The 20,328-nt window shown below is 35.6% G+C and overlaps 1 protein-coding gene across 3 annotated transcripts in view; it reads left to right on the top strand.

Moving 5' to 3' along the window:
- VPS13A (vacuolar protein sorting 13 homolog A) overlaps window positions 1-20,328 on the top strand; it is a 242,787-nt gene that overhangs the window by 194,638 nt on the left and 27,821 nt on the right. Inside the window, exons 68-69 of one of the 3 annotated variants that reach the window (XM_032290654.1) lie at window positions 10,251-10,362; window positions 12,838-13,335. In XM_032290654.1, coding sequence (XP_032146545.1) covers window positions 10,251-10,362; window positions 12,838-12,933 — 208 coding nt within the window. In that variant the 3' untranslated portion in view covers window positions 12,934-13,335. Of the gene's footprint in view, window positions 1-10,250; window positions 10,363-10,554; window positions 13,336-20,328 lie in introns of those variants that run through there. The other 2 variants (XM_032290655.1, XM_032290653.1) reach the window with 2 other exon arrangements.

The raw sequence follows: 20,328 nt of genomic DNA, 5'->3' as shown, positions 1-20,328 counted from the left end.
GAATCTCCACACTGTCTTCCACAATGGTTGAACTAATTTACACTCCCACCAACAGTGTAAAAGTGTCCCTATTTCTCCACATCCTCTCCAGCATCTGTTGTCTCCAGATTTTTTAATGATCGCCATTCTAACTGGCGTGAGATGGTATCTCAATGTAGTTTTGATTTGCATTTCTCTGATGACCAGTGATGATGAGCATTTTTTCATATGTTTGTTGGCCTCACGTATGTCTTCTTTTGTAAAGTGTCTGTTCATATCCTTTGCCCACTTTTGAATGGGCTTGTTAGTTTTTTTCTTGTAAATCTGTTTTAGTTCTTTGATGTGGTGAATTACGTTTATAGACTTGCGTATGTTGAACCAGCCTTGCATCCCCGGGATGAAGCCTACTTGATCATGGTGGATAAGCTTTTTGATGTGCTGTTGCAATCGGCTTGCCAGTATTTTATTGAAGATTTTTGCATCTATGTTCATCATGGATATTGGCCTGAAGTTTTCTTTTCTTGTTGAGTCTCTGCCGGGTTTTGGAATCAGGATGATGTTAGTGTCATAAAATGATTTGGGAAGAATTCCCTCTTTTTGTATTGTTTGGAATGGTACCAGCTCCTCTTTGTATGTCTGGTAGAATTCAGCTGTGAACCCATCTGGACCTGGGCTTTTTTTGGGTGGTAAGCTCTTAATTGCTGCCTCAACTTCAGACCTTTTTATGGGTCTGTTTAGGGTTTCGGCTTCTTCCTGGTTTAGGCTTGGCAGGAGGCAAGTGTCCAGGAATTTATCCATTTCTTCCAGGTTTATTAGTTTGTGTGCGTAAAGTTGTTTGTAATAATCTCTGATAATGGTTTGAATTTCTGTGGAATCTGTGGTGATATCCCCTTGATCGTTTTTTATTGCATCAATTTGGTTATTCTCTCTTTTCTTTTTTATTAATCTGGCTAGTGGTCTGTCTATTTTGTTGATCTTTTCAAAAAACCAGCTCCTGGATTTATTGATTTTTTGAAGGGTTTTTTGTGTCTCTATCTCCTTCAGTTCTGCTCTGATCTTAGCTATTTTTTGTCTTCTGCTAGACTTTGAGTTTTTTTGATCTTGCTCCTCTAGCTCTTTCAGTTTTGACGATAGGGTGTCAATTTTTGATCTCTCCTTGCTTCTCATGTGGGCACTTATTGCTATATATTTTCCTCTAGAGACCGCTTTAAATGTGTCCCAGAGATTTTGGTATGTTGTGTCTTCATTCTCGTTGGTTTCGAAGAACATCTTTATTTCTGCCTTCATTTCATTGTTTATCCAGTCAACATTCAAGAGCAAGTTGTTCAGTTTCCATGAAGCTGTGCGGTTCTGAGTTAGTTTTTGAATTCTGAGTTCTAACTTGATTGCACTGTGGTCTAAGAGACTGTTTGTTACGATTTCCATTCTTTTGCATTTGCTGAGGAGTGATTTACTCCCAATTATGTGGTCAATTTTAGAGTAGGTGTGATGTGGTGCTGAGAAGAATGTATATTCTGTGGATTTGGGGTGGAGAGTTCTGTAAATGTCTGTTAGGTTTGCTTGGTCCAGGTCTGAGTTCAAGTCCTGGATATCCTTGTTAATTTTCTGTCTGGTTGATCTGTCTAATGTTGACAATGGGGTGTTAAAGTCTCCCACTATTATTGTGTGGGAGTCTAAGTCTCTTTGTAAGTCATTAAGAACTTGCCTTATGTATCTGGGTGCTCCTGTATTGGGTGCGTATATATTTAGGATCGTTAGCTTTTCTTGTTGCATTGATCCTTTTACCATTATGTAATGTCCCTCTTTGTCTCTTATGATCTTTGTTGCTTTAAAGTCTAATTTATCAGAGATGAGAATTGCAACTCCTGCTTTTTTTTGCTCTCCATTTGCTTGGTAAATCTTCCTCCATCCCTTTATTTTGAGCCTTAGTGTATCCTTGCATGTGAGATGGGTTTCCTGGATACAGCACACCGATGGGTTTTGTCTTTTTATCCAATTTGCCAGTCTGTCTTTTGATTGGGGCATTTAGTCCATTTACATTTAGGGTTAATATTGTTATGTGTGAATTTGATACTGCCATTTTGGTGCTAGCTGACTGTTTTGCCGTTTAGTTGAGCTGGTACTTGTTGTTCCTTTATATGTGTAGAGCCTCTTTCAGGAGCTGTTGTAGAGCTGGCCTGGTGGTGACGAAGTCTCTGAGTACTTGCATGTTCCCAAAGGATTTTATTTTTCCTTCACTTATGAAGCTTAGTTTGGCTGGATAGGAGATTCTGGGTTGAAAGTTCTTTTCTTTAAGGATGTTGAATATTGGCCCCCATTCTCTTCTGGCTTGTAGGGTTTCTGCTGAGAGGTCTGCTGTGAGTCTGATGGGCTTCCCTTTATGGGTAACCCGACCTTTCTCTCTGGCTGCCCTTAGTATTTTCTCCTTCATTTCGACCCTGGTGAATCTGATGATTATGTGCCTTGGGGTTGCTCTTCTTGACGAATATCTTTGTGGTGTTCTCTGTATTTCCTGGACTTGAATGTTTGCCTGCCTTGCTAGGTTGGGGAAGTTTTCCTGGATAATATCCTGAAGAGTATTTTCCAGCTTGGATTCATTCTCTTCGTCGCATTCGGGTACGCCTATCAAACGTAGATTAGGTCTTTTCACATAGTCCCACATTTCTTGGAGACTTTGTTCATTCCTTTTTACCCTTTTTTCTCCAGTCTTGCCTTCCCGTTTTATTTCATTGAGTTGATCTTCGACCTCTGATATCCTTTCTTCTGCTTGGTCCATTCGGCTGTTGATACTTGTGCATGCTTCACGAAGTTCTCGTGTTGCGTTTTTCAGCTCCATCAATTCACTTATATTCCTTTCTATTTTGTCCATTCTCGTTAGCATTTCGTCAAATCTTTTTTCAAGGTTCTTAGTTTCTTTGCATTTGGTTAGAACATGTTCTTTAAGTTCACAGAAGTTTCTTACTACCCACCTTCTGAAGTCTGATTCTGTCATTTCATCACACTCGTTCTCCCTCCAACTTTGTTCCCTTGCTGGTGAGGAGTTGTGATCCCTTTTAGGAGGGGAGGTGTTCTGGTTTGGGGTGTTTTCATCCTTTTTTCGCTGGTTTCTTCCCATCTTTAAGGATTTATCCACCTGTCGACTTTGTGGTTGTTGGCTTTCAGATTGGGTCTCAAATCTTTCAGATTGACAGTCTGTTTGTTGATGATGAGGTTATTTCTGTTTCTTGGTTTCCTTCTGACAGTCTGGCCCCTCTGCTGTAGGTCTGCTGAGGTTCACTCCAGGCCCTGCTTGCCTGGGGTTCACCTGCAGCAGCTGCTGAACAGCAAGGGTTGTTACCAGTTTTCTTCTTCTGCTATCTTTGTCCCAGAAGGATTTCCGCCTAGTGTCAATCTGATCTGTCTTTTATGAGGTGTCTTTTTGGATATATAGGGGTCAGGGAGCTGCTTGAGGAGACGGTCTCTCCTTTATAGGAGCTCAAATGGTGAGCTGTGAGCTCTGTTGTTCATTCAGAGCTGCTGGGCAGGTATGTTTAGGTCTGCTGCAGCAGAACTCATAAACTGCTTTCTGTTCCCAGGTGCTCTGTCCCAGGGATTTAGGGCTTTATTTATGAGTTTCCGTTATGCTGCCGCCTTCTTTTTTTTTTTTTTTTCTCCTTCAGACCTGTCCAGCCCAGCAAGGAGGCAGCCTAGTCACTGTCGGCCTATAGCAGCTTTGCTGAGCTGCTGTGGGCTCCGCCCAGCTGCCGAGTGAACTTCCCTGCAGTCCTGTTTATATGGGTGTAGTTAGAACTGCTTTGGGGATGGTGGCCCGCCTCTGTTGGGGCGGAGTCTCTGCTGTGGCGGGTTGCCTTGGCAACGGCGGGCTGCCTCAGCAATGGCGGGTTGCCTTGGCAACGGCGGGCTGCCTCGGTAATGGCGGACGTCCCTCCCCCACAGAGCTGGACCGTCCCGGGTTCAGCTGCGCTTGCTGTGAAACTCTCAATCCAGAGTTTCTGATTGCTGTTCTTTTGTAGGGGTGGGGCCAGCCGAGCCTGATCGCCTGGCTCCCTGCCTCAGAGCCTTTTTTAAATTGGTGTTCCAGTCGCCTGTTGAAGAGGCGCCGGGGTCTGTTTGTTTTCCCCTGCGGCCACTCACTGTGCTGGCTTAAACAGCGGCACTGAGGTTTGTGGCGCTTTTTTTTGTTTTTTCCCCTGGAATCTACTGTCCTGGTTCTCTGCTCAGTCCCCTTTTTCCAATCGCCAGCCAAAAGGGCCCCCGGACCAGTGTATTTTGTACAGAGAAGCGCGGCTCTGGGGCGCCGACAAAGCAGCCGCGCGGGGCAAAGCGGCGGTGCTGGCCGGCACAGCCGCGCTGGCCGAAACAGCCGCGCTGGCGACCGTGGAGCACCTCTGCCCGGGAATTTCCTAGTCTGTGGGCAATAAAAACGCGGCCTCCACTCACCCTCTGCGCTTTCACTGGGAGTTGCGATCCTGAGCTGTTCCTAAACGGCCATCTTGGATCTGTAATTTGTTATAGTAGTCCCTCTTGATCTGCAGAGATCACCTTGGACAGTACCAAACTCCATATATACAGGGTTTTCTCCTATACATACATACCCATGATAAAGTTTAAATTAGGCATAGTAAGAGATTAACAACAATAATAAAATAAGACAATTATAACAATATACTGTAATAAAAGTAAAATAAGCATTACTTGAACACAAGCACTGTGATACTGCAACAGTCAGTCTGATAATTGACTCGGCTACCACATCTCTAATGGACTGGTGATGAATAAAGCATGGATACGCTGGACAGGGGTATGATTCAGATCCCAGGAAGGACAAAGCAGGGCGGCAAGAGATTTTATCACACTACTCAGAACAGCATGCAATTTAAAACTTAGGGATTGTTTATTTCTGGAATTTTCCATGTAATGTTTTTGGACCACAGCTGACAGTGGATAACGGACACTGTGGAAAGCAGAACTATGGGCAAAGTGGGTAATAGTGTGTGTATATGCATTCCCTTTCTCTTCCTTTATGCAGGTAATTTTAATATACATTCTCTTTGCTTCCAAATTAAATTTAGTGTAGGGCTGAAATTTAGTGGTTTCATTATTGTTACCTCTGTCCTAGAAATTTGTAACACATACAGCAGATGATAAAATTAATGTTAATGAGAACTATCTTAGAAAGTTAGGTGGGTGACTATCTTCCTAATCTTTTTCCTTTGTATTTTCTCTTGCTTTCTGCTCTATAGGGATATGTATTGTCATCATTTGAGCTATTCCTCTTAAGCCAGTATTTCATACTAGTTAGCATAATTGAGTGTTTTTGGCATTTAGAATTAAGATGGGGAGAAAAGATTCAGTCTCCTCTACCTGTAACTTCAGTTTCATAAATATAATGTGTTGAGTGGTAGTCATCAGAGAAGCTCAAAAGTCAGTGAAACATAAGAAATTTGAAACATATAAAGTCTTCTGCCAAAAACTACTAGAATTACCTTCCATTTATCTAAAACCTTATATTTCTGTACCCAGCTATATTACCTTTAGGGATTAAGGGCACAATGAAACATTTTTAGAAAAAATAATAAAGACTAAGAACTATTAAAGGATGTACTTGTGAAGAAAGACATTGAAAATAAAAGGAAGAATGGGTTACAAGATTCAAAGGTAAAAATATAAATTGAATAAATCTAATTGAGCTACATGAAAGCAAAATTGGAAACAAATTATTAAAAAATAATAAAATGCAATTTGGGGAGATAATGATTGGCATTAAGCATTCTAATGTCATATTTGTGAAGAGGATGTACTTAATAATATTAGATGAAACAGACATTAAGGCAATAAAAGCATCATTTGGGATAAATAAGGTAATTAGCTAATGATAAAAGAAACTACTAAGTAGGAAGATAGTAACAATTTCAAACTTCTACTCAGTTCATAAAATAGCCTTAATGTTTAAAAGCACAGCTTGGCAAAACTGTAAGAACTTTTTAATTGTACAATAATGGTGGAAGAACTTAATATTTTTCATAATAATTGATAGATCAGAAAGACAGAATAAAAGTAAGTAAATAGATTATTTGAATACATTTAACAAGCTGCCTAATACAAATGTAAATAGTGATTCAGCACATTTTAGGGCTCATTGTCTATGATCTAGATACTTTTCTAATCACTTAAGGGACCAGCAGTGAACACAATTGGCAGTGGTCCTGTGCTCATACAGCTTACGTTCTAGTGGGAGAGTAATAGACAAAAATAAGTAACTGATAAATGTATGATATGCTAAAGAAGAAAAAGCAGATTAAAGAATGAAAAATGAAGAAAAGTAAAGCAGATTAAAGGAGGTAAGGAGATCCAAAATGGTAGGGAGGAGGGTTGCTATTTTACAGATACAGTGATCAGGGGTGCTTAACTCATAAAATCGTATTTGTGGAGAGACCTGAAAGAAGTAAAGGATGAGCCATGTGAGAAGAATGTCCCGGGCAGAAGGAACAGCAATTAAAAAGCCCGGGTGCAGGAACGTGCTTGGCCTCTTTGAGAAACAGCAAGACTAGTGTGCCTGGAGTAGAGTGAGGAATGGGGAAAGATGAAAAAGATGTTCAAAAATGGGGAACGTACAAGGGATCAGATCACATAGGACTTGGCAAGCCACTGTAAGGACTTAGGTTTTTGCTTAAGATGGGAGGCCATTGAAAGGTTTTGAGCCAGAGAAATGATGTGAGCTGGCTGCTGCATTGAGGCCTAACCACAGGGGATTAGGGCAGAAACAACACTTAAAAGGCTTTTGCAGTGCTCCAGGATAATGGTGAGGTGACTAGTTCAGTATTCGAGGTATGTTCTGCATGTATTTTAAAGGTAGTGGCAATAGGATTAGTTGATAAATTGGATGCAGGATATGAAAGAGAATCATGAAAAAAAAATCATGAAGAATAATTCTAAAGTTTTTATGTGTACCACTGGAAAGGTGAGGTTGTCATTCTTTTTAGGGAAAGAGGGTATTACCATTTGAATGTATTAAGGTTAAAATATCTCATAGACATCCATATAGAGACATTAAGTTATTGTTGAGTAGAGGAGTTTGAAGTACAAAAAAAAGGTCCAATTCAGAAGTAAAAATTCAAGATCTGTGAGCCTATAATAAGGTATTTGAAACCATGAGATTGGGTGAGATCACCAAGGGAATGAGACTGAAAAGAGAAAAAAGAGGTCCAAGGACTTGGCTTTTAGGCACACCAACCCTTAGAAGTTGGGGAAATGAGGAAGACAGAAAAAAGGAGATTAAAAAGAAATGGTCATTAAGTTACTTAAATTTTAGGGTCAGTTTGTCAATTTCTGCAAAAAAGGTAGCTGGGATTTTGATGCAGAAATTTGGGGAGTGTAACTATCTTAACACTGTTATTTTTTAATCCATGAAAATGCAACGTCTTTCCATTTACTTAGGTCTTCTTGAATTGCTTTCAATAATATTTTGTAGTTTGTAATACTTTCTCAAATTGTGAAGTTATTGATTTCAGACCTTCTTTTTTAATGTAGACATTCACATCTATAAATTTCCCTCTGAGCACTGTCATTTTGTATTTTTGCTTTTGTTTCAAAGTAGTGAATTTTTCTTGTGATTTTTTTTTCTTTGACATTTTGTTATTTATGCTTCTGTATTTTAATTTCCACACACTTTTACATTTCTTAAAATTCTCTTATTTACACATTTCTAATTTTCTCCCATGTGGTCAAATAGCATACTTGTATATTTTCAGTACTTTTTTTTTTTTTGAGATGGACTCTCACTCTGTCTCCCAGGCTGGAGTGAGGTGGCGTCATTTTGGCTTGCTGCAACCTTTGCCTCCCAGGTTCAATCGATTCTCCTGAGTAGCTGAGATTACAGGCGCGCACCACCATAACCAGCTTATTAGTAGAGACTGGGTTTCGCCATGTTGGTGAGGCTGGTCTTGAACTCCTGACCTCAAGTAATCTGCCCACCTTGGCCTCCCAAAGTGCTGGGATTACAGGCATGAGCTACCACACCTAGACTGTTCTCAGTAGTTTTATATGTACATTCAATCTTAGCCAAAAGGCCAAGAAGCAATCAGTAATTCTACATTATTGAGACATGTTTTATGACCTAATATATACCTAATCCTGAATAATGTTTCATTCCACTTGAGAAGAGTGTGTATTCTGGTGTTGGTTTGAATGTTCTAGAGACGTCTGTTAGGTCTAGTTTGATGATAGCGTTCTTCAAGTCCTCTTTTTCTTTGCTGACCTTTCATCTAGTTGGTATCCATTTTTGAAAGTAGTGGTGCTGAAATCCTTAACTATTATGGTGGTATTGTCTTTTTGTCATTTAAATTATGTTTGTTTTTATTTTGTGTATTTGGGGGTCTTTTGTTAATTGCTTATATGTTTATAATTTTTTATCTCTGATGGATTGACCCTTGTTCCATTATAAAATGCCCTTCTTTGTGTCTAATAAGAATTTTTTAAGGCTATTTTTTTCTGATGTTAGCATAGCCACTCTAGCCTTCTTTTAGTTATTGTTCACATTGTATATATTTTTTTCTTTTTAGTTGCAGCGTGTTTGTGTCTTTCACTCTAAACCAAGTCTCCTGTGGGTAGTATATTGTTAAATCAAAATTTCTGTCTATTCTGTTTTTAATTGGAGAATTTATTAATATGTATATGCACATGCATGTGTATATATTATGTTAGTGGTCCCCAGCCTTTTTGGCCTCAGGGTCCAGTTTTGTGGAAGACAATTTTTCCACAGACCAAACAGGAGGCATAATTTCAGGATGAAGCTGTTCCCCCTCAGATCATCAGGTATTAGTCAGATTCTCATGAGGAGTGTGTAACCTAGATCCCTCTTATGGCAATAGGGTTCACATTCTTATGAGAATCTATTGCTGCTGCTGATCTGACGGGGTGGAGCTCAGGTGGTGTTGCTTGCTCACTGCTGTTCACCTGCTGTGCGGCTCAGTTCCTAATAGGCCATGGACCAGTACTGGTTCAAGTCCCAGGGGTTGGGGATCTCTTAATAAATATTTGTTGACCGGGCATGGTGGCTTACACTTGTTAATTCCAGCACTTTGGGAGGCTAAGGTAGGTGGACCATGAGGTCAGGAGTTCAAGACCAGCCTGACCAAGATGGTGAAACCCCATCTCTGCTAAAAATACAAAAATTAGCCAGGTGCAGTGGCGGGCACCTGTAACCCCAGTTACTCAGGTGACTGAGGCAGGAGACTCGCTTGAACTCAGGAGGCGGAGGTTGCAGTGAGCTGAGATTATAACATTGCACTCCAGCCTGGGCAACAGAGACTCCATCTCAAAAAAAAAAAAAAAAAAAAAAAATTGTTGAGTATATGATATTTGTTGAGTGAACAAACAGATGAAACATTTTCACTTATGACCATACAGGCAAAAATGTTAAATATAATACTCCCATACACTGTGTGTTTTTTGTTTTTTTTGTTTCTTTTTAGACAGGGTCTCACTCTGTCACTCTGGTTGGAGTACAGTAGCATGGGGCTTAAACTATCCTCCCACCTCAGCTTCCTGAGTGTCTGGGACTTGTGGTGCACACCACCATGTCTGGCTAGTTTTTTATTCTTTGTAGAGGTGGGTGTGTTGCCCAGGATTGGGGGTATGTGTTTACAATAATAACATGTCAGGCCCAGGAGGACTGTGAGAGTATTTGAACATTAGAAAACTATGCAATGTGATTTATAACATTAATAGATTAAGGAAAATATACCATGTGATTACAACAATGCCAGAAAAGAAATTCTTATTTAAAATTCATTGCCTATTTAAGATTTTCAAAAACCATAACAACAAAAGAACTATTAGTAAACCAAAAATAGCAGTGAACTTTCTTGACTTGATAAGGGGTGCTTAAAAAAAAAAGTTGCTTATATCTATACTTCACAGAGAACTCTTAGAAGATTTCCCTGTAGTCAGGAATGAGTCAAGGATGCTTACAAACCCCTTTTGTTTCTAGCATTATACTAAAGAAACTAGACAATGTAACAGGAAAAGAAAAAGCAACAATTGCTAATACTGTGATTATTATCACAAAGAAAGTTCAAGAGACTATTAACAAACTATAGTTCTGTATTTTTCTAGAGAACTTACACTATTTGTGTTACAAAAACAATTTAGAGAAGTGATGTAATATTTTTATTCAATCTGAAATAAGATTCTTTTTAGTAATTGCATTTTATAATTTGTTTGCAAGTTGTTGAATAACTTTTAAAATCAAGTTATTTTTTTTCCTCTAGAGCTACAGAGACTTCTGAAGTGGAGAGTCTGCGACCTCCTCGGTTCTTCAATGAAGATGGAGTTATCAGACCTTACAGGTTGAGGGATGGGACTGGAAATCAAATGTTACAGGTAAATTCAGAACTATCTTGTAAATGAAGATTAAATTAGTCAAGTTAGAAGTTTTTAAAGTAGACATTTAACATATATTGAATTATATGGGCTTTTTATCTATTTTGCTTAATTCCACTTATAAGTTTCTTATATTTACTTAGATTTTAAAATACATTTGTTTACTATAAGATTTTTTTTTCTTTTTTACAGGCATCAAAAAGTTTGATATGAAAAGTTAATGCATGACTTTGCAAGTGAAAGCCAACAGTAGATTTTAGTCTTAAAATTTACAAACTACGTACAGCTGTTACAGTATTTTGAATACAGAGAAAACCTTTTGTATTGGTAACTTTTAATAGGAATTTTAATGAATCTGTTTTTTTTTAATAGGGTGTTCTTAGTTCTGCACTGGATTTGCTAGATTTGTTGAAAGCCTTTGTACTTATATATCCTCGTCATTGGTGGTACTTACTTAACCAATTAAAGCATTTCTGTTGCCGGGTTATTAAACCACTGGTAGCTTTTATACCAGATATAATCCTTATATCCAATTACACATGAAGAAGGAAAAACAAAACTCAGGAACACTGCTCTTGTGAATTACCCTTGGATTATTGTACTTTGCCTTTGAAAATGCTTAAATGGCCATGATTCTCTTCCTGCTTTATTCTAGTATAGTCTGTATAAAACTTGTGGGATTTGATAAGCAGTTCACATGCAAACCAGTATCTTTTAATAAGAAAAAGGTTCTGGAACAATAGACATTTTGAAGGTAGAATATTTCATCTGTTTAGACAACTTTCTTACTTGGTATATTCAACTTTTTAAAACCTGGATTATGCTGTAGGTAACTAGTAGTCATATATAAGCTATACCAGTGTAATGTTGTTTCTGTGGTTTAGAGGTGGAATACCAAATTAAATCATTTGTTTGAAAACAAACAAGGGATCATTATGTTATGTAGGCGTGCACATATTCATTGTAGCAATAAACTATTGGAATATGGAGCTTCCTTTATAGCTTTGATATTTTAAATACTGTGGTATATAATGTGATCAGGGTAAAGATTTAAACTTCAGTATTTTACCTATTGCAGAGCACATAGTATTGTATAAAATCTACTTCTCACTCTTTCTCTGAGGCTTCTAATATATTAAAATATAACCACAGAATTAATATGCAGTATTTAGTAAAGTGATTTTATACTGTAGTTAAAATGTTTTTAAAGCATCAAAATAATTGTGTATTGGGGTAGAACTGGTAATCTATTAAGAGGTTGTGCTCTAATGGACATATTGTGCAGTCTCTATAATGACAGTGTATTGTTCTTTGGAAGGTAAAAAAATTTGCAGAAGTCACCTGTGGCTCATACAGTCGAAACATATTTCTACCCAATACCTGCTTTCCCTTGTTAGAATGCAATTAACAAGTTACTAACATTTTACTAGACTAAAAAGTCAAATACAGTACGAAGTAAGGATGGGTAGTAAGGAGAGTTTAGGAATATATCTTTGTTATAAGTGAGCACATAATACCCACAAGGAAGCCATGAGATACCAATAATTTCTCATGGTTGATAATTTGATTTCAGTGACAAGTATATACCTTCTCATTGTTTTCTGAAGCTTTCAGCTTTGAGATGTAAAAGCATGACTTTTGACTACGTACTTCTAAAGATACATATTTATTTTTTAAAAGGCCAGTCTGATCATCAATCGCTAAAAGAGCTATTTAAATGACTAAAAATCCACAGCCCTTGTGGGCCATTACTTGTTTTTCAGCAAGCATTTACACAGTATTAGCTGGAATATTTGTAGGAATTCACCAAGTACCTTGGGATGTCGCAGTTAGCATTTTTTTCTTACAGGTATGATTATAGTGGGTATTTTTTAAATCAAAGCTCTAGTGTATTATTACCAAATACTTTAAAATATGTAAATTACCAGTACTGTGGAAAATAATTAGATGACACATAAACTGGATTTAAAATCCATCTCATCATCTGCCTAGATTTTATGTAAGTGATATAATGGTGGTGCCTTAAAATATTTGATACTTTCAAATGTTTCTCATGTTATTTTCTTATTTTCTAAAAGAGGTGTATTCACAAAATTATATACATTTATATAATAATTAAATCTAAAATACATTATTTTATTGTGCACCTTTCTATCTGGAAAGTAGCATATTGCAGTTTTTCGTACTAGTCAGAGTTGCCTATTAGAGAAATAGAATTTTAATATATTCATAGAATACCTTATTGATATCATCAAACCAATTTATACATTGAGTTTGTACCAACTAGTAGAGTTGAGTCTTAGGTCTATTAAGTTATGGAATATTATATCCATAATTACAGCCTGAGTCATAGCTGAAAAATCTGCTTTAAAATTATTCTGACTCTTTGAACATTTCATAATCTTACATGTTTTCAAGCAATTTGCCATATTTTACTAACCTTTGTGCTTCTTCTTTCCTTTACCATGCTTACAGAAAATTCAATTCTACAGGGAGTGGATTGTGACTCACAGTAGCAGTAGTGATGATGATGATGATGATGATGATGATGAGTCAGATCTAAACTATTAAAATTCATGTGTTCTTTATCATTTCACTTGGAATGTTTCATTAACATGTTTTGTATAACTTATACCATAATGCCCATATGCCCATTTAGAGGGAGGTAAAACACGTTTTCTTTTAAAATGTTTTCCTACACATCTTTATAAAGCAAAATAATTGTATTATTTAAGCACAGAAAAAAAAAATGTATCTTACATCCACAGTAGGATATCCAACGTATTATAGATTTGCTTTTATACATTTTATAGCTTTGTATTACATAGTTTGTCTTTAAGATTTCAAGTTAGACTTAAATATAATTTTTATGTTCACTGATTTTATTTTAAATTACCTTCTTATTTGTTAGCAAAATGCCTTTTTTTAATGGTCTCTGTAAATCTTTTGGGCTTTAATGTAATGCCACTGTGTTAAAAAAAAAAAAAAAAAAAGGAAGAAAGTAGTAATAGCCATTCAATGTTTTATATTTATCATTTTAAGCATATTTTTGTCGTTTATTTTAATAATAATAAACATATGTAATCTGAAGCAGTGTGAATTTGTTGTTCTATCCCAAAATCATATAGATTGAACTATATTATTAAAAAACAGTCATGGCCTGTCATGGAAGCTTAGATAGTAAAATAATTTATAGTCGGAGAATGAAAAAAAGCATTGTCCTTTTATGTCTTTGCTTTACTTTTTATTGTTTCGTTTCACATATTTTTTGTGAAACAATGAAAAAAGTTGGTTTTAATAGTCATTATATTCACTTATTAATTTGCATATGCCTATACTATATTTCTATTATGAATTCAGAATATTTGGGAACTTTTGTCGTAAACATAACTATATATTTTCTGTCTAATATTAGGGAAAATGTTATATATCTTTCTGAAAAACCCATTAGTAAATCTATTTTATGTCTTGTGTAATAAAAGTTTTTTAAAAAAATTTCAACTTAGATGATACTGTCCTGTTTCTCTAGATATCAGATGTACTTTAAAAATTCTCTAAAAAGTAAATGATCATTTGTAGTTAGAATATTTAATCCTATGACTGCCGTACTTTTGGATCAACAAAGGAACATATATCTTGACTTCTGCTAGTCATGCTGCTTATAGTGAGCTTCTGCTATATAGTAGGTAGCTGGCCTACTTGTTGAACTTTTGGTTTAATTGATTCAGCACACGATTTCCAAGTTTCATGTAATTCTTAGGTTTATCAAGTTTCATTTCTATAAATCTTTATTCTCTATGTTCTTTGAAAATGCCTGCTTTAAATTTGAAAATATTGAGATTACCCCCAAAAAAGCTGAAAAAAAATCAGCTTTTTTGAAATTTCTTTCTATCCAGCATTCCTTCAAATTAAATAGAAATCAAGGTCATGTATGTAAAGTTTATTTGTTTGAAAACAAACTTACTAATATGTAAACATCAAAAAATTAATTACTGCTTTCATCAAAGTAATATTTTTATCTTTTTAGAATAAGTAAATAAAAATAGTGATCTTTAAAATAGTCACTACTGGTATCAGAAACTGACTTTGTATTTGTTGTGCACCCACTGCTCTCTCACCCGTGGCCAAAATCAGACAACTTACTGCTCCTTCTAGAATCTAGAAAGAATACTGCCTGTTGTTTTTGTGTTCTGTGCATACCTAAGGAAAGAAGGGTCTGGAAGTTTCTTCATTGGCCTTGTAAAAGAGACTGTGGAACTAATTGTTTGCGAGACATTTACCACGTTTACTATGCTTGATCTTTGACATTTAATTCTATGATATGGGATTCATAAAGATGATCGTAACCTTTCATTCCTTAAGAATTTATTGGAAGCAAAGGTTCTGGTTATCTTAGCAGTGACTTACCATTTTCATTAAAAGAAAATTGGAGGTAGGATTACATTTATTTAAAATCGCTTTAACAGTAAAAAGATTTTAAATAATATTCTAGTAACTAGTAAACATTGCTCATGTGGTCTTAGAGTTTCATCATTCTTCAGATTTTAGCCCTTGGAGATAAAATGTGCTCTTTTACAGTATAATTGCCCTTGTTTTTCTGCCACAGTGAAATTATCTTTTCAAGCCTCTTTGAGGACAAGTGTTAATGTGTTCCAGTTTTTAAAAAAAATTTTTTTTTTTTTTGCTTTTACTAGCGAAAATTTCAAGACAGAATTGTTCTTTTGTTTTACACCATTGTTCTCTTGATGGAGATAGAAGATCTAGACAAAAATATATTCTTATTTCTTATCAAATCTATAGAAAATGGATTTATATTTTGGGTTTTAATAAGATGCACTCTTGTTTATCAGTGGCTCTATAATTAACTAGAACTTTTAAAATGGTGGTATCTAACAGGAAAATCTAGTGAGAAAGCTGTTTGAAAATTATGTAACACCATTACCTTTCCATATGCTTTAACTTATTTATGTTCCAGATTTCTGCATTATCATTGCTTATGTATAGAAAATGGAAAGGGAGGCTCTCTTCCTTATGGGAGTGATTACCTAAAGATTCTTTATTTTCCTTTGTGTTTACCTGACACTTGAATAACATTGAAAACTGGCAAGAAGAAAAATTTATAAAAATTCTGTAATTTTGGACACTCATAACCATGGACAGATAATCTGAGCCTGTAAATGAAATTAATTGGTATTCACATTGGATATAGATAAAACAAATGTAAACTCAGACTAATATTGCCAACTTTCAATATTATAGAAAGGAAGTCAAGTAAATTTTAATTTCTATATTTAAAATAATCAGAATTTTATACGTTTTAGCTTTTGAAACTATTTAAAACACATATCACTGATGCAGTGTTGAATGTTAATTTTAAGTTAATGTTATTTAAATGTACAGCTGGAGCCATTGCATACCTATGACTAAGACATCAATATTCAATATGAAAAATACTCTTGTTTCTGTGTCTCAGGATTACAAATGACTGATGTAGTAGCTACTATTTTGTCTGATTTAAGTCTTATAATGAAATTTTGCATTCAGCTTTCCTATGGTGATGGGAGAAGGACCAGAAACCACCACCCCAACTGTTATTGAGTATTTTCTACTGCATATTCAAACTTCAGCTTTTTATTTTTTAGATTTCCGTGCAAAATAGTGAAGGGTCTTATGGATCTAAATCAGGTGATGTTAACTGTACACACAGATTATTTAGCTCCAATAATAATTATGGATATGTAAAAATGTTAGTTTTATTCTAGCACCTTTGGAATAAATGGAGATCAATTAAAAATGCTTATACTTAATTTAATCATCAATATTAGTGAATGAATTGGTGAGTTCATGAAGTACAGTGAGTACAGCTGGCATTATACAAAACACAGAAAGTTCTGCATCAAAGGAAAGTAAAATAATTTCAAATAGGTCTGTGTTAAGAGAACTAATTAGAATAATTTATGATTTTCATAGGGATTTATTGTCTGGTTTTAATGTGGCAGAATATGTATCATTCTCAATAAGTATAAATTTATTTAGCAGTTATTCCATATCAACCAATATATAGCAACAATGTACCTCCAAATATCAATTTTAAAACACGTTTAACAGTGTTATAAAACTGGCCTTTCATGAATCTTCTTCATTGCTTACACATGTTTTAAGCAATGAAATTGTGAAGATTTCTACTGAATTGCATTATGCCATTCTTCTGAATCTTAGAGATCCTTAAATATGTGAGCACTGAAAATATTATAGGCATTATTTTTGCTTTTTAAAAACATAATCAGGATAGAGATTTAGCTAACTATATTCAATTTGTCTTAACTGGCCATGTTATATTTTTCTACTGTAAATTATTATTTGTCAGTAACCTGTTAACTACATTATGTCTACAAAGGTTTTCTGAGTATATTCAATAAAACTCGGAATTTCTATGAATTAAAAATTTTACATACCTGCATTTCCATGGAAAAAGCTAAAAACCTCCTGTGAATCCATTTGCTGACATTGATTCTCAGCTGACAAGTTTAGTATTTTATAAAGATATGAAATTTTTCAAAAATTACCCTAGATTATTTTGTACACTAAAGTATGCTCCTGTCTCCCCACCATTTATTTTTAAGTTTTTATTCACCTGGTTATAGCCCAAAAGTATAAATTGCCATTTTATGTTTTGTTACATATTTTTATAAGTAGCATTATTAACTTCTAAAGATTAAAAAAGCATACCACTCATAGAAATATCCCCAACTGGGAAACCTAGTCTTTATGTATGGAGCACATAAAGAGCCAGCATAACTCTTTTTTTTTTTTTTTTTTTGAGACAGAGTTTCACTCTGTTGCCCATGTTGGAGTGCAGTGGCTTGAATAAGCTCACTGTATCCTTGAACTCTGGGCCCAGACAATCCTTCTGCCTCACCCTCCTAAGTAGCTGGGACTACTGATATGCACCACTATGCCAGGCTAATTTTTTTAAGTTTTTGTAGAGACTTGCTATGTTGCCCAGGCTGATGAACTCCTGAGCTCAAGCTACCCTTACCACTTCAGCCTCACAAGTGTTGGGATTTCAGATGTGATCCATTGCTCTGGGCTTTTCATTTTTATACCTGATATAGAAACTTTTTCTCATTTTCATTAAACATTTCTACCTTTTGATGACTCTATACTTTTTAAAAAACATTTCTTCCTTTTAAGTAAATAAATCTTTTAAAATGTGTGTGCGTGGATGTGTGTGTGTGTGATTCCTGGGTCCTTCGTTATGTCTGAATGTTGACAGCTGAGTTGTTGTCTTGTGGGTGTAGCATAGTATGTTCTTAAACATTTCAGGTATTTTTGAATTCTGTGTTGTCCTTGAATCTTTTACGGAGATAGTATTACTGCTGTCATGTAAGTTGTTATAGATGGGAGGCTGTTTTTGTGTCTTGCATATTTCTTTTCTTTCAGAAATTACAGATGTTTATAATTAGCTTCAAGCACTGCCTTAATAGCAGTTGGAAGATAACTACCTTCAGCCGACGTGGTCTTTCCCTTTACTTCAGGAGGAGAATTACTACTACTCTGGAAGAAAGGGCTTACTGTAGGAATCAGATCACCATGAAAATTTGAGTAAGTGGACAAGAACTAGGAGACAAAGGCTATTGGACTAAACTCTTCATTTTGTAACTCTTCCTCTCCAGAAGGGTACTTCTGAATGGGATGAGAAAACTGAAGAGGGCCAAATTGTGTTATCCAGGCAAATTAGAATTCTTAGCATCTCAAATAAAGCAGATACCATGGAAAAGATTTCCATGGATCTGTGGATACAATTATCATACCTTACTAGTTTAGCAAGGAATCTCTTGGAGAGACTTTGTCACATTATTTTCAAAAGCCCAAATATTGAACATTTAATAGTGTGTACCACTAACTTTATTTTGGACCAGTAGAGTCCAAAATAGAGTAGAGTAACTAACCCCACTTAGAACCTTCCAGTATTATATAAAAATACTTTTTGAATAAGATTTTGAAACAAATATGTTCTTCTTCCTCTGGTGGTGATGATTCCACTTGGTGGAGATTCAGGTTTTTTCTTTCATCTCAAGTGTAAAATTTATTCATCCCCAACACTCGCCCATCTCTTTTTGTTGTTGTTGTTGTTGTTGTTATTTGTTGTTGAGACAAGGTCTTACTCTCTCGCCCAAGAGTGCAGTGGTGCAGTCGTAGCTCACTGCAGCCTTGAACTCAGGCTCAAGCGATGCTTCCACCTCAGCCTCCCAAGTAGCTGGGATTATAGGCATGAGCCACTGCACCTTTCCTAATTAACTTTTTAAATTCAGTAACTTAAATTAGACTAATTCGATTTCTAGATCTTTCAGTTTGTCATCATTGCATCTCTTAAATTTGTAAATATATTAAGAAACTATAAATGCTACTATAATAGAAAATTAAATACATTATAACATTAAAAGAAATCCTCAAATGTGAAGCCCAGGTAGGCTCAATTTGAATCTTACCCACTTTTTAACCAAAAATCTGTCAGTACAGCTAAAAGTACAGTATTAGCTAGAAGGTCTTCAGTCCTTAATTAAGCTAAAGTTGCTAAATTCTGATACAGGACTCAACTCATGATTTCTCTGCTGATGTGATAGAACTCTGCCTAGTAACTTTCCTAGTTACCTTGGATAGACACAAAGATTCTCAGCATAAGGTGAGTTTAGTAAAGCTCATTCAGAAATATTTGTGTGTGTGTACGTGCATGCTGTAACAATAACATAGTTAGAAAACTAGTATATGTTATGAAAAATCCATTTTTTCTGGCCAAATATCCTGCGAAAGGACACTTTCACTTACCAGATGAAACAATTGTCATGCCAAATCAGATTAGAGGCCTCTTTCACTCCTCTGAAAACAAAATGTAATGCCATCTATTAAAGGAAGCACCCTGTTTTTTGGTGTTTTGTTTTTGTCAGTTAAGAATCTTTAGTTTAAAATTCAAATGAAATTAATATCCTAGTCACCTCTAATGATGATGCTAATGAATTGTAATGGTAATTTTTTGGTGAAAACCTATCACTGTAAAGAAGCCTACAGAAGCACTCTAAAGAAATACACATTTAGACATTTCTGTGATACTTAAAGTCTAAAGTAATTTGAGTTAGAGATTTTATGAAGATGCACTGTTGGAATACAGATATGGGAGACTGAACATTTCATGTACAGTTAATCTTTCTAGAATAAGTTGCCAAAAGAATAAAATATATGACTATATATATATATATATATATATAATTGAATTTTTGCTGGCTTTATTTGGTAGCATAGTTTATATGAATACAAAGAAAAGAATGCCATGTATTCATTGGTTCTACACGTTTTTGTCAAACTTCTCTTCATTATGTATTCAGACACTTGTAGATAATAGAGTTACAGCCCTGAAGAGAGTATTCAAAATTCCTGCTCATCTCTCATGAGCTCATCATGGGAGTGAGCTTTATTGTTCTGGTGATTCAGCATAAAACACATGCCACATTAGAGGCCAACCCTGTAATGCCAGATCTTCACAGTCTCATTCCTATTTGTGTTTAGCTGCTATATGCAAGGCTCTAAGGAACATTAGGAATTGAAGACACCTAAGATACTACCCATCTTCCACAGAGATAATGATCCCTAGGTATTACATGAGCTTGAAGCATTGTAAGAGACATGATACAGTTTGTGAGATATCTAAATCCATATACCAATGAACTGTTAAAATAAGCTCCCACTGAGTCTGTTGGAATACATATAGTTCTGCTGTGCTAAGTCATTTTGTTAATAAAAATTATTTTGGCCGGGCACAGTGGCTCAAGCCTGTAATCCCAGCACTTTGGGAGGCCGAAGTGGGCACATCATGGGGTCAAGAGATCGAGACCATCCTGCCAACATGGTGAAACCCTGTCTCTACTAAAAATACAAAAATTAGCTGGGCGTGGTGGCACGAGCCTGTAG

This window comes from Sapajus apella, unplaced genomic scaffold (genome assembly GCF_009761245.1).
Source record: "Sapajus apella isolate SASKATOON/1434 unplaced genomic scaffold, GSC_monkey_1.0 scaffold24, whole genome shotgun sequence".
Lineage (NCBI taxonomy): Eukaryota > Metazoa > Chordata > Mammalia > Primates > Cebidae > Sapajus > Sapajus apella.
This window is presented reverse-complemented; position numbering and strand designations above follow the sequence as displayed.